At 35.9% G+C, this 14,538-nt stretch overlaps 1 protein-coding gene across 3 annotated transcripts; it reads left to right on the plus strand.

The window, feature by feature from the left end:
• Positions 1-245: 245 nt before the first annotated feature.
• Positions 246-3,500, plus strand: LOC124193611 (facilitated trehalose transporter Tret1-2 homolog). Of its 3 annotated transcripts, XM_046587521.1 has the most exons (10): positions 246-458; positions 515-604; positions 677-797; positions 868-1,161; positions 1,326-1,458; positions 1,528-1,742; positions 1,817-2,067; positions 2,126-2,360; positions 2,432-2,712; positions 2,796-3,500. In XM_046587521.1, the coding sequence occupies exons 4-10, from the start codon at positions 1,120-1,122 to the stop codon at positions 3,202-3,204; spliced, it is 1,566 nt and encodes a 521-aa protein (XP_046443477.1). In that variant the 5' UTR covers positions 246-458; positions 515-604; positions 677-797; positions 868-1,119; the 3' UTR covers positions 3,205-3,500. The 3 variants fall into 3 exon arrangements, with proteins under 3 accessions (XP_046443477.1, XP_046443476.1, XP_046443478.1); XM_046587520.1 differs by lacking the exons at positions 246-458; positions 515-604 and having other exon boundaries at positions 1,326-1,742; XM_046587522.1 differs by lacking the exons at positions 246-458; positions 515-604 and having other exon boundaries at positions 682-1,161.
• Positions 3,501-14,538: the final 11,038 nt, after the last annotated feature.

A 14,538-nucleotide genomic window follows, 5' to 3' on the forward strand; every position in this document is an offset into this window, starting at 1 on the left:
GTAAAAATGTGGCGTTCATCTTCGAGTCGTGTCGCACCTACGCGAAATCTTCTTCATTTATTAAGAGAATTTAGATTTAGAAAAATAACGATGCTGGGCTGAATAATAAATGAAAAGGAAAAAGATTTTGCGAGATTTCGCCATCTGTTGTACGAAATAGGAATTGAAATTACGCCATCTAGTAGTCAGTTTAGAACCAGAAGAAATCAATTAGCTTTCAGAAATTTTGATTTTGACTTTGTGAAACCTGTTTCGACTTCGAAACCTCTGCTATCATACCTCATACTTAGAAATTAGGATTGAATAAGTCTTTATTTAGTTAGAATGAATGAATTTAACAATGATGTCATTCAGTCTTTCACGCTTGGATTTATTAAAGAAAGAAGAATGACAGTGAGCTGCAGTCAGCATGCAGCTCTAAAAATAAAAGATGATGTGCAAACTAACATTCTAGACAAGTACATAAAATAAAATGAATGTTAAACCTCTTATTTTTACTATGTATCTCTAATAGGTGGAAGCAAGAATCTCCTTTCTCAGAACGTGAGATACCCAACACTGTTTACTTGGATTATTTCGGGATGAAGCTCACCCGGTCTTGCAAGTATTTAGAAGCATTAGGCTACCCCCCTTCTTTAGATCCTTAGAATTTATTTTTCCAATACTACATTAACAGATCCACATAAAAAATTAGCAAGTAGACTTTTCAAGCTTTTGAAGTTATAGCTCTGCATTTTCAAGCTTTCCCTGAAAAGGTATTTCTAAATCATCGAATTACCCATTGAAGATTGTAAGAGGTAATAATGTAACATCTAATCAAGATACTAGATTTTTAAGTTCATTTGACTGAAACACCTCCATTTTTAGCAAAACGACGGTCGAAATGTCTTTTTTCTAGCCCCCCATTGCCCATGGCATTCCCCATTTTGTGTACCCATCCTTTTCTTCCAAGGTGCATCTAGCGGTAAGATTCAGGTGAGATTTCTGACGGCGTGATGGTTCGCCAGATGGAGGTGACGGCAGGTGGGCACACGCATTGGATTGCGTGGCTCATTCGATCACCGTCGCTCCGACAGAACGTCGCAACAGGTGAGATCATCAGCGTGAACAGCCGCCATCATGGAACGCTTGTTCAGGAATCCCCGCAAAGTTATGATTCAGGTAAACAAGTCTTTATTTCTCTTTCGTTCGTCAGTTAGTGATTATCTCCATCAATGATTTCTAAAATGACCGGTAGCTATTAAATAACTTTTAATTACAATTTAGTCTTTCGTGTACTATTTGCCATCGTGTCAATTTGATTTCGTTTTCATGTTGTCTAAAAGATGGGAGCTGCTGCTTCTGCCTCACTGTCCTTCATGATCCTGGGGATGGTTCGTGCCTGGTCCAGTCCCGGTATGCCGTCGCTGATCAATTCAAAGGCAATTCCTCTTACCGAATCGGACGTTTCATGGATTAGTAAGTTTGTGACACCTGTTGAAATTCCCAGCAATTTATGTCTATACTGTTCACACCTCCCAACAACAGGCAGCATCCCGCCACTCGCCTCGCTGGTTGGCAGTTTGTTGGCTGGACCTTGTCTAACTTACCTGGGCAGAAGGCGAACCTTGATGCTGATTTCCATTCCGTACAGCCTGGGATTTCTGTTGATCGGCTTCGCTTCGCACGTTTCGATGCTTTACATCGGACGAATCCTGGATGGAGCCATGATTGGCTTTACCGCGCCATCAGCACAAATTTTCGTAAATATCAACTTGGATCAGTTTTAACTTTTAATTAACTTTTGTAATTTAAAAAAAAAAAATTTAATCATCAGATTGGCGAATGTGCATCACCCCGAGTGCGTGGAGCCCTTGGAGCTTTCACCGCCATCTTCCTTTCGTTGGGTATTTTGATCACCTACATCATCGGGGCTTTTGTTCCCTGGAACGTCTTGGCCTGGATTCTGAGTGCCTTTCCAGCTCTGCTCTTCGTCGCCATGTACTTCATGCCCGAAACGCCCACCTGGCTCCTGTCGAAGAACCGCGAAGAGGAAGCCAGGAAGTCGTTGCAATTCCTGCGTGGAGTGTAAGTGATTCCTCCTGTTCGTTTAAATTGATTTCGTACAAATTTATTTTACTTTTAGGCACACTGACGTTAGCGTCGAGTTCGAGCGCTTGAAGGCTAACATGGCCAAAGGTACCAATTCGCAGCAGATCCAACCCAAAGAGCTGCTGAAAGGATCCGTCATCAAGCCCCTTTTGCTCTCGATGGCCCTCATGTTGCTCCAGCAGTTCAGTGGCATCAATTCCATCATTTACTTTACCGTTTTCATTTTCCAGAGAGCCGGGAGCACCCTGGACAAGAATTTGGCCACCATTGTAAGTGACTATGGTGGACTGGTTTTAAAATAACCCGCCAAATGAATTCAAATTTTTTTCTGGAACATTAGATCGTCGGTATTGTGCAACTCTTGGCCACTATCGCATCCATGTTTTTGGTGGACAGGGCCGGCCGACGAATTCTTCTTCTAGTTTCTGGCGTCGTCATGGCAATCTCTCTGGCTGCCCTTGGAGCCTTCTTTTACATGGTTGAAATCTACGGCCAGGATGTCCAGCAAACACTCGGATGGCTTCCGCTGGCCAGTTTGATCCTCTTCATCATCGCCTACTCCAGCGGTTTCGCCAATGTTCCATTTCTCATCATGGGCGAGCTGTTCCCAGCCAAATTTCGGTATTTCCTTTCTTGAAAAATTCTTGATTCATTAATTAGGAACACATCAAATTAATTCGTAATTATTTTGCTTAATTTTTCAGGAGCATTTTGGGGTCTCTTGCTTCTTGCTTCAATCTACTCTGCACGTTTACAATCATTCGGAGCTTCGGTGACATGAATAAGACTCTGGGCGAATACGGGACCTTTTGGTTCTACATGTCCTGGTGCGTTGTGGGCGTTTTCTTCGTTTACTTCTGCCTGCCGGAAACTAAAGGCAAATCGTTTGACGAAATCGAGCGGATGTTCGCCAACAAGAAGAAGCGGCAGCTGTACGCCGATGAAGCCGAGACGGCCGCCTGTCCGGCGGCGGACCGGAACGATGTAGTCGCTGTCGAAACTGTTGTTCGCGCTCCGATCGAAGAAAAATTATCGCAGCCACACTCTTATGGCGGACACGATTTGGAGAGTGAAGCGGAGGACAACGGAGAAGTTGTGCCCACTCCACTTTAGAAGTTGCCATTCAACTATAGCCGGATTCAAATTTCAAAATTTTATCGCGATTGCTCTTTTGTCTCTGCATATTTTAAGCAGTCTAACGAATAATGTACATCATTGTAAGTTATTGTTTGTATTGTGCGTCGGATGCAAATGTCGCGGTGCCAATATTTTTATCGAGTTGATGTGAGAGATTAAGTAGAACAATTTCGTGATTTTAATGTCGAAACGACGAGTTCAATCGCTCTACTCAATGCCTAATTGTATCAATGGATTTCTTGCAAAGAATAGAGAACAGAATCTTTTTTATATTTCTGGGTGTTGATTCGATTTTTTAAATTTGATTGTGCTCAAACGTGCTAAATTGACTGATAAACCAGGATGACTTTTTACCACGAGAAGAATTATGGTGTCACAGACTTACGCCAGGTGCTTCTGGGCGTGGAACCATTGATGCGTTGCCATGCCGCTGTGGCACTAGTGGGCATATCTGATATTCTCGAAATGCTTTGCGGGAATTTTAAAAACTATAAAATAAGCGTCAAGGAAAACCTTTTTTCTACCCCTTTTCTTGTTCTTATCGTTTTACGAATTCTTTTTTAAAAAATAATAATCTCGAATACTTACAAATACTCTTAAAAGAAATTGAAAATTGGTTTGCTACTTTATTAGCAAATAATAAAAAAAGTGGACCGACATTTGGACACATTTCCCTCCTAAACTCCCCATTAAGTTTTCAAAATTCAATCATTCGATAGAGGATTAGATTACCTATAGAATGACTTTTGTATATCTTAGTTTTATTAATAAAAGAAACGCGAATAAGTGAAATTTTAAAAAGGGTGATTAACGATTAAAAACCAGTGCAGTGGGTAAACGAGATAAATCAAAATTAAAAGCGCTTCGACCTCGAAAATAGGTAAATATTTTCTTTCTTCCTATTTTCTATCTTCCTATTTTCTATCTTCCTATTTTCTATGAATCTTGAAATCACAAAAATGATGGCCGAAAAAATTTTTAATGCTCATAACTTTTGAAATTGATTTTGGTGTTTGAATATTTGGGATCTAGGTAATAGAATACATTCTCCTGAACCTTTTGAGACTTAGTTTTCATTTTGGTGTTGAGTACTTAGCCAGTGGTGTGACCGGAAAGTCTTGAAATTACAAATATGATGGCAGAAAAAACTTCAAATGCTCATAACTTTTGAAATTCATTTTGGTGTTTGAATATTTTGGACCTAGGTAAAAGAGGAAAGCCCCTGAACCTTTTGATACTTAGTTTTCAATTTGGTGTTGTTGTAGCCTGTGGTGTGACGGTAAAGTCTTGAAATTACAGATATGATGGCAGAAAAAACTTTAAATGCTCATAACTTTTAAAATTGATTTTGATGTCTGAATATTTGGAACCTAGATAATAAAAGACAGCCCCAGAACCTTTTGAGACCTAATTTTTATTTTGGTGTTGAGTACTAAGCCTGTGGTGTGACCGGAAAGTCTTGATTGTTTCGCGAATACAAAACATTTCTTTCTTACAGGATATGTTAATCGATGTCTAATACACCATTAAAAGTACATTGAAACAATGAATTCATAATACAAATCATGAAGGAATAGTTTTAGAAAAAAGAGTTCGTGGAATATCTTTCAGGAACTGTAAAACACTACTTAAATGAGTTTGAAGTTGCTGTATTGATTGTTTCACGAATAAAACACATTTCTGCATTACAGGATATGCTAATCAAAGGTCTAATACACCATTTATAGTCCATTGAAATAATGAATTCATAATACAAATGATGAAGGAATAGTTTTAGAAAAAAGGTTTCATAGAAACTCGTCTTCCAGGTACTGCGAAACACTTCTTCAATGAGTTTGAAGTTGAAACTTTGACTGTTTCACGAATACAAAACATTTCTATCTTACAGGATATGTTAATCGATGTCTATTACACCATTTCAAGTACATTGAAACAATGAATTCATAAAAAAAATCACGAAGGAATAGTTCTAGAAAAAGGGTTCATGGAATATCTTCTAGGAACTGTGAAACACTACTTCAATGAGTTTGAAGTTTCTATATTGATTGTTTCACGAATACAAAACATTTTTTTCTTACAGGACATGTTAATCGATGTCTAATACACAATTTAAAGTACATTGAAACATTGAATTCATATTAAAAATCATGAAGGAATAATTTATGAAAAAAGGTTTCATAGAAACTCTTCCAGGAACCGCAAAACACTTCTTCAATTCAATTGTCTAATACACCATTTTAAGTCCATTTAAATAATGAATTCATAATTCAAATGATGAAGGAATAGTTTTAGAAAAAAGGTTTCAAAGAAATTCTTCCAGGTACGGCGAAACACTACTTCAATGAGTTTGAAGTTGTTAAATTGATTTTTTCAAAAATACAAAACATTTCTTTCTTACAGGATATGGTAATCGATTTCTTATACACCATTTAAAATCCATCGAATCAATAAATTCATAATACAAATTATGAAGGAATAGTTTAAGAAAAAAGGGTTCCAAGAAACTTCTCCAGGAACTGTGAAACATCACTTCAATGAGTTTGAAGTTGCTATATTGATTGTTTCACGAATACAAAACATTTCTTTCTTACAGGATATGTTAATCGATGTCTAATACACAATTTAAAGTACATTGAAACAATGAATTCATAATACAAATCATGAAGGAATAGTTCTAGAAAAAAATGTTCATGGAAAATCTTCCAGGAACTGTGAAACACTACTTCAATGAGTTTGAAGTTGCTATATTGATTGTTTTACGAATACAAAACATTTCTTTCTTACAGGATATGTTAATCGATGTCTAATACACCATTAAAAGTACATTGAAACAATGAATTCATAATACAAATCATGAAGGAATAGTTCTAGAAAAAAGGGTTCACGGAATATCTTCTAGGAACTGTGAAACACTACTTAAATGAGTTTGAAGTTTCTATATTGATTGTTTCACGAATAAAAAACATTTCTTTCTTACAGGACATGTTAATCGATGTCTATTACACCATTTTAAGTACGTTGAAACAATGAATTCCTAATACAAATGATGAAGGAATAGTTTTAGAAAAAATGTTTCATAGAAACTCTTCCAGGAACTGCGAAACACCCCTTCAATGAGTTTGAAGTTTCTATATTGATTGTTTCACGAAAACAAAACATTTCTTTCTTACAGAATATGTTAATCGATGTCTAATACACATTTTAAAGTACAGTACCCTCATGAAGTTTGGAAACACGGCGAGTGTTTCCGCGCTTCTAACTCGGCGGCTTACGGACCAAAGTGTCTCCTTTTTACAAGATAACTCACGTTTGAGTTATCGCAAAGCAAATTTTAAAAAATCATCTTGGTGAGGAAAGAATTTCCTTTCACCATGATTTTTTTTCAGATTTTAGTGAATTGAAGTTTATCCCGAAAGTGCGAGATATAAAGTTTGGAAACATCGGTGCGCTCGGTATATGTTTTCAAGCTAAAAAGTATGCTACTTAAAAAATTATAAAAATTCAAATATATCAATTATTACTTGAAACTTGCACCAACGGTTGACGACATAGTCGTGTATATTTGGAAAAAGTCTAAAATTTTTCTAATGATGCGCTGATTTTTGCGAATTTTTTAAAGAAAACAAACCGATTAATTTTGGTGGTGCAGGGACGAAATCCTAGCCCGGGGGAAGAATAGAGGGAAGAGAATAGGGGAGAACAATGGGGTCCGGCGGTTTTCCCTCTTCTATTCTTCCCCAGGGGTAGGATACGCTCCACACGACGTGAGAAGAAAAATAAACATTTAATAAAAAATCGGCAAAAATGAGCGGATCACTAGAAAAATTTGAAACTTTGTCCAAATCTGCTGGATTGCTTGTTAATTATCTTTTAAAACGTCATCTTCGACATCTTACGATCATATTTAATTATCTTAATACGTTTTATAAATGATATTTCCTATTTTGCATAAAAATTAACAAAAAAAGATCCTCAGCTATGACAGTCTGCTCTAACCAGTACAATCATGCATGTTCTATCTACGCTACTTTGATTAAACGCAGGACATGCATCATTCATCCAGTGTGCTACCCATTATACCCAAGGAGTATTTATTATTATTCCATTTTTGATGAAGAAAAACTTAGCAAAGTATGATCATTTCTACTGACACAAAAAAACAACATAAAACTTGAACACTTATTATTTTCAATTTTATACAATAAAAGTAGATAAAATTGAAGATTGAAATGATAAAAATCCTTGTTCATGCAAAGATTTGAACCACAAGCAGAGATGGAAATGGATTTCGACATCTTACGATCATATTTAATTATCTTAATACGTTTTATAAATGATATTTCCTATTTTGCATAAAAATTAACAAAAAACAATCCTCAGCTATGACAGTCTGCTCTAACCAGTACAATCATGCATGTTCTATCTACGTTACTTTGAGTAAACGCAGGACATGCTTCATTCATCCAGTGTGCTAACCATTATACCCAAGGAGTATTTATTATTATTCCATTTTTGATGAAGAAAAACTTAGCAAAGTATGACGATTTCTACTGACACAGAAAACAACATAAAACTTGAACACTTATTATTTTCAATTTTATACAATAAAAGTAGATAAAATTGAAGATTGAAATGATAAAAATCCTTGTTCATGCAAAGATTTGAACCACAAGCAGAGATGGAAATGGATTTCGACATCTTACGATCATATTTAATTATCTTAATACGTTTTATAAATGATATTTCCTATTTTGCATAAAAATTAACAAAAAACAATCCTCAGCTATGACAGTCTGCTCTAACCAGTACAATCATGCATGTTCTATCTACGCTACTTTGAGTAAACGCAGGACATGCTTCATTCATCCAGTGTGCTAACCATTATACCCAAGGAGTATTTATTATTATTCCATTTTTGATGAAGAAAAACTTAGCAAAGTATGACGATTTCTACTGACACAAAAAACAACATAAAACTTGAACACTTATTATTTTCAATTTTATACAATAAAAGTAGATAAAATTGAAGATTGAAATGATAAAAATCCTTGTTCATGCAAAGATTTGAACCACAAGCAGAGATGGAAATGGATTTCGACATCTTACGATCATATTTAATTATCTTAATACGTTTTATAAATGATATTTCCTATTTTGCATAAAAATTAACAAAAAACAATCCTCAGCTATGACAGTCTGCTCTAACCAGTACAATCATGCATGTTCTATCTACGCTACTTTGAGTAAACGCAGGACATGCTTCATTCATCCAGTGTGCTAACCATTGTACCCAAGGAGTATTTATTATTATTCCATTTTTGATGAAGAAAAACTTAGCAAAGTATGACGATTTCTACTGACACAAAAAACAACATAAAACTTGAACACTTATTATTTTCAATTTTATACAATAAAAGTAGATAAAATTGAAGATTGAAATGATAAAAATCCTTGTTCATGCAAAGATTTGAACCACAAGCAGAGATGGAAATGGATTTCGACATCTTACGATCATATTTAATTATCTTAATACGTTTTATAAATGATATTTCCTATTTTGCATAAAAATTAACAAAAAACAATCCTCAGCTATGACAGTCTGCTCTAACCAGTACAATCATGCATGTTCTATCTACGTTACTTTGAGTAAACGCAGGACATGCTTCATTCATCCAGTGTGCTAACCATTATACCCAAGGAGTATTTATTATTATTCCATTTTTGATGAAGAAAAACTTAGCAAAGTATGACGATTTCTACTGACACAAAAAACAACATAAAACTTGAACACTTATTATTTTCAATTTTATACAATAAAAGTAGATAAAATTGAAGATTGAAATGATAAAAATCCTTGTTCATGCAAAGATTTGAACCACAAGCAGAGATGGAAATGGATTTCGACATCTTACGATCATATTTAATTATCTTAATACGTTTTATAAATGATATTTCCTATTTTGCATAAAAATTAACAAAAAACAATCCTCAGCTATGACAGTCTGCTCTAACCAGTACAATCATGCATGTTCTATCTACGCTACTTTGAGTAAACGCAGGACATGCTTCATTCATCCAGTGTGCTAACCATTATACCAAAGGAGTATTTATTATTATAAATACTAGTATATATAGTTGGCAGCACAATGAGGTAGAGAGGAAGTTTTTAGCCGTTCCCCCATAAGCTTGTGTGGAACAGCTGATCACCCCAGATGGTTTTATTAGAAAAAAGGTTTTTTTTTTGCATTATTTTTGAAAAAATGTTCAAACAAAAAGTGATCAGAATTAAATTTCAGTTTTTTTATATAAAAAAATCAAAAAAAAATCGTGTTTTCCCATGTATCCTTATGGGAATTTCCTTTCTACCTCATTGTGCTGCCAACTGGCGGGCGGCTTCCACTCCCAGGACAGTAATGGGTTACAGCACGGGATAGGACTGCTTTCTCCTCTATACTCCTCCCTGGTTTAGCTTTCGCAGCTGCCATAGCTTTCAGACGACGAGCGGTCTCTTTTTCCTGCGTACAATCCTGCATCGATCTCACTGCCTTTCTTATATTGGCACAGTTATCTGTAACAATACAGACCACTTTTCCACCAATTTTTAATTTGTTAATCTGGTCTTCAATAAGTCCAGATATAAGATCATGCGTGTGGCTTCCTGTTTTGTAAAATGTTAGTTCTGTTCATTTGTCAATTAAGATAGAAAAGCAAGCTTATCAGCTCGCCGCGAAGGGATAGTCGTAAGCCAGTTGAAAACTGTCTTAAATGAAAAATTCAGGGCCTATTGTTAAGTCGGACTTATTTACGATTCACAATTTTCTTCAAATGTTTTGGTCTTAAAACGGGATTTTTCTTTCACAGTTCAATATCCTTGCAAGTTATTTACGTTTAGTTTGCTCAACTCATATTTTCCAATTTTACACACAAAGTTCAATAATTCAATTTAAAAATAACCATCTTTTAGTCAAATAACTGCAAAACATAAATGAAATCTGGTTATTGCGTCATGGTTGGGACATTAATTATTGCGTCATAACGGCGATGCTATGGACATCTGGTGGTGATTTATTTCGACCTAAAGTGAAAAAGCTGTAGTTCAACCGCCAGATGTCACTAGTCGCTATGCAATGTTTATAGCAACTTTTCATTAATTACGGGAGAACTAATTAAGCAAATGAAATTATTTTTGTTCTGGTCGCATCGCATATTTTTTGTCTAAATTTTAAGACCAAAAAGTCCAAAATCTGTCGTGAAACACCCGAGCTATGAAGCGTTACATACACACAGACAGACAGACAGACAGACAAAGTGACATGGTTTTTATTTTTCTGCGTATGCGATTATTAGCTTCGCCCTTCGGGCTCGCAATAACATTTATTTTCTGACCTTTCATTCTTTTGCAACACAGCGCCCCCGATTTCCTCACGAGAATTTTTTCATCTTACCAATGGGCTGTCATTCCAATCCAGCTACGGTGAGTCGTTGACCACATATCAGCAGTAAGACAAACGTTGGCAACCGAAAAACTCATGGCCACTGTTACTTCTTCTTCAAAGACTTTGCGCTCATTTTCAATCATTTTTCTCAACTTCTTTGCCCCCATTGCACTGGCTTTGGGGTTAAAAGTAGTAATGATTGCCCTAAAAGCTGTGTCGTCGACGGTACTCACCGGTCTGCCCAGGTGTCAAAACCCAAGAACCCATCTTGTCGATATCTTTATCAATGTTTTTTATCAAAATATTTTGCAAAATCCTAGAAAAAAATAAATTCTACTATACTTGCATAATCAAAAATCTTTATTTCTTAATTACCTTGTCCCATCCATGTAAAAATAAAATCTAGCAAGCACCGACTTGTAAGATTTTTCGCGATTTTTCGGATCTTTGGAGTAGAAGTTTGATAAAATCACTCTTGTAGTGAGAAACCGAAACCTTGTCTCGAATATTGCATTTTCGTAATTGGTTTTTAATATTTTGCCACGCATGGATCCAGCAACGGAACAACGGAATTTTTGGCCATGTCTTGAAAACAGCGTTCGTCATGGCTTTCTCATCGTCTGTTACAATAATAATTCACTTATATTCTGCAATTTCAGGAACGAGTTCCGCCACCCGTGAAAACATGCACATATTCTATCCTCTTCATGTGGATCATGAACACGGAATAACGGGAGTTTCCTCAAATTTAGTGTGTCGGTATGAAAGACCCGACACATAGAAATCAACCATTTCAAAAGTTGTGTCGTACGACAGACACATCGTTGACAACTCCTCCCGTTCAATAAGCAAAAGAAAATCCGATACAGTTTCTAATGTGAGTTAAGAAATAATATAACGAATATATTGAATAAGAAACAGTATATTACAATTCTTACCCTCACTGAAGCAAGTGACTATATTGGGAATGGCGAAATGACGATATCATTATGGATAAAATCCGTTTCTTCCTTGAGTTCAATAAGATGATAAATTTCATCATCACCCAAACGTGCTTTCGTTCTCGGTGCATCGTGTTTTGCAATGGTTTTAAGTCTCGAACAACATCTACGTTTTGTCTTTCATCCGTTACATTCTTCAACAATGCCTCCACCAACTTTTCGCTGTACACTTTCAACGGATATTTTTCCTTACCATTTTTAATTTTTGCAACTCCAAATCCTTTGTTCGGGTAAAATTCTTGTTGGGATTTTTCGAGTTGCCATGGGCCAACCATTTAGCACTTTTTTCGTCTCCTAAATATCTTATTAACACTCAGTTTGGATACAATTTGGGACACACAATTACACGTTTTTGAAAACTATCATCTGTTACCGATCTTTTCGCCACCTGGGTCTTAAAATAATACTTTGTGCACTTCGCTCCGCTTTTGCTGGTAACAGTTTTTGTTGCTCCCTGAACCCACCTATACGTAGTAGTTTGAACACAGTTAGTACACAAATTACAAGAAACTCCAGTTCTTAGATTGAAAGTCCATAGTTTTCGATGGAAGTCCATATTTTAGTAGTCCATTCTGGACTGTCCAAGTCTATAGTTTAGTAACACCTAAATTTTGCAACCGTTTCGAATTACCTTTGCATCTATACATAACAAACTGAGAGCCTTCTTTGGGGAGTCCCCGGTATGCCCTGTAAAATCAAAATATTAATAATGGTTATATCACCTGAATGATTATCGGTTACTTATTACTTTCTGATGGCACATGCTGTTTCAATTCCATTCAAATTCAAAGACAGTTTGATTTCTCTGCTATCTGTATTGCACAATTTACGAATGGCTAAATTCTCTGCATCAATTGGTTTTGTTTCAAAACAGTTGGGTCCTCCCAACAAGAATAACTCCACTGTGATAGATGAAACAGGGACACTTACTGGAAAATAAATATTTAAATAATTAAAAAAAATACAAAGTTTAAACAATTAGTCGTAGGTGTTGTGCTTGCCATTCGGACATTTCGCAAAGATTTGTCACAGAATCCTACACTTGAATACAGATTTGCTGGCAAGCCGTTGCTGAAGGAACAACTTGGTGCCCCAATAAGATTACTCATATTAATTGGGGAACTTGTATGTGGTGCAACTTTGGAAAAACGGGATGAAGTACATGGCTGTACATGGGAAACACAGGATGAAGTAGATGGCAGTACAAAATCTCTGTGGTTCTTAACGAAGGCTGCAAACGTGATTGGATCACCCTTGCTCTGTAAAAAGGTAGATCAACAATATAAATTTGGACTAAGAAGAATAAAAATTGAAAAAAAACTTACGAAGACAAGCAGCTTTATACTTTGTATAAACGACACTGAGATTGACAAAATCATGGTCAGACATTTAAATAAAAATAAACCAGAATTAACGTCACCTTAAACCTTGCACAGGCATTCTACAATGTCCTGCCATCGACTACGAAGTAAAGACGGCAATCGGCTCCATAAGCCCATAAGTCCATCTTCGGATCACAGAAAAAGGTATCAAATAGACGGTCCATAGGATGTCTGCAGCTGACCGAAAACGGACATACCAATCTTTAATTCCCGAACGTCTCATGGATCTCATATGGATATCCTAATTTGTAATCTATATATTTAAGATAAATAAGCTAGTTCTTTTCATTATTTATTTTATTGATTATGCAAAATTAAAAGTCAGAAAATTTTAAGTTGTCAGACCAATCAGTTTTTATTGAAAAAGACAGTGATTTTCAAGTGGGCATGTAAAGAATGATCCGTTTTGAGGTATCGTAATTGGAATGCAAAATGCTTTACACATATTACAGAAGTTAGGGGAACAGATTCGAGATGAGGAGACAATTTTGATACCAATAGTTTGTCTAAAATAGAAGACCGTAAGGGGTAAAATATATATGTCTTCCTTGTTCAAAAATCTTCTCCCAACTAAAAAACCCCGTTCATGATGTTTGACGATATTTTCTATCATAAAAACGTTCTTATTCTAAAGGAAAACACAACTTTCAGATAATGACGTTGACGGCACAGCATTTTTGAATCGCAAAGACTTGTAATGTTCGACCCCAGCAAACTCAGGTTATAAAACTTGGCCTGCATAATGGATCCCCTTAAGTTTATACAGCCCAATAGATGAGCTAGAATTCCCTGAAATTATTTTTTGGTTGCTTTTAGCTCTGTCGATTTCTTGTAATCGCCAAACTATTTGTTGTAGTGGTTTTCCATTTTTTTGCAACAAATTCTTCATTTTTTAAAGTTTGTTTTCAAAGGGTAAGGCGCTGAATTCATCCAGGTTGCCATGCTTCCGAACATCATTCGCCAAATGTATTAAGTTATGGACATTTAAAGTGACATATTTAGCGCCGTACAACTGCGCACCCCAAGTGACGTACAGTTTCAACAGAGACTCAGCGTAAGTCACGTAAGTTTTGCACATTTCCCCGTTTACAAGAATTTTTATAGCGACATGTAGTAACAACATATGATTTTACCTATCGGAACTCAAAAATGGTTTATGCGCAACTGGGCAAAACATACAGCAAATCTAGTCGCGTTTGAGATGTATTTCCTGATTTCAACTAAATAAGCAGATGTGTTCTATAGTTTCAACAGAAAACCAAAAATATAATCTATAGTTTCACCAGAAAATGTTTATCAGACTTTCCCGTATTCATCGTATATCGTTCGTATCAGACCCACGTATTCAAATCTTTTTTTTGGACTCCGATGCACACTAGATGCATGTAGTCCAACACGGCAAGTTCAATAAGATCATCTAGTACGTCTTCGATTATTGACTTACAGCCATCCTTGAGGTGATTTTTTAGTTGTAGGCGTTTTCGGAAGGAG

The sequence above is a fragment of the Daphnia pulex genome, chromosome 5, assembly GCF_021134715.1.
Source record: "Daphnia pulex isolate KAP4 chromosome 5, ASM2113471v1".
Taxonomy (NCBI): Eukaryota; Metazoa; Arthropoda; class Branchiopoda; order Diplostraca; family Daphniidae; genus Daphnia; species Daphnia pulex.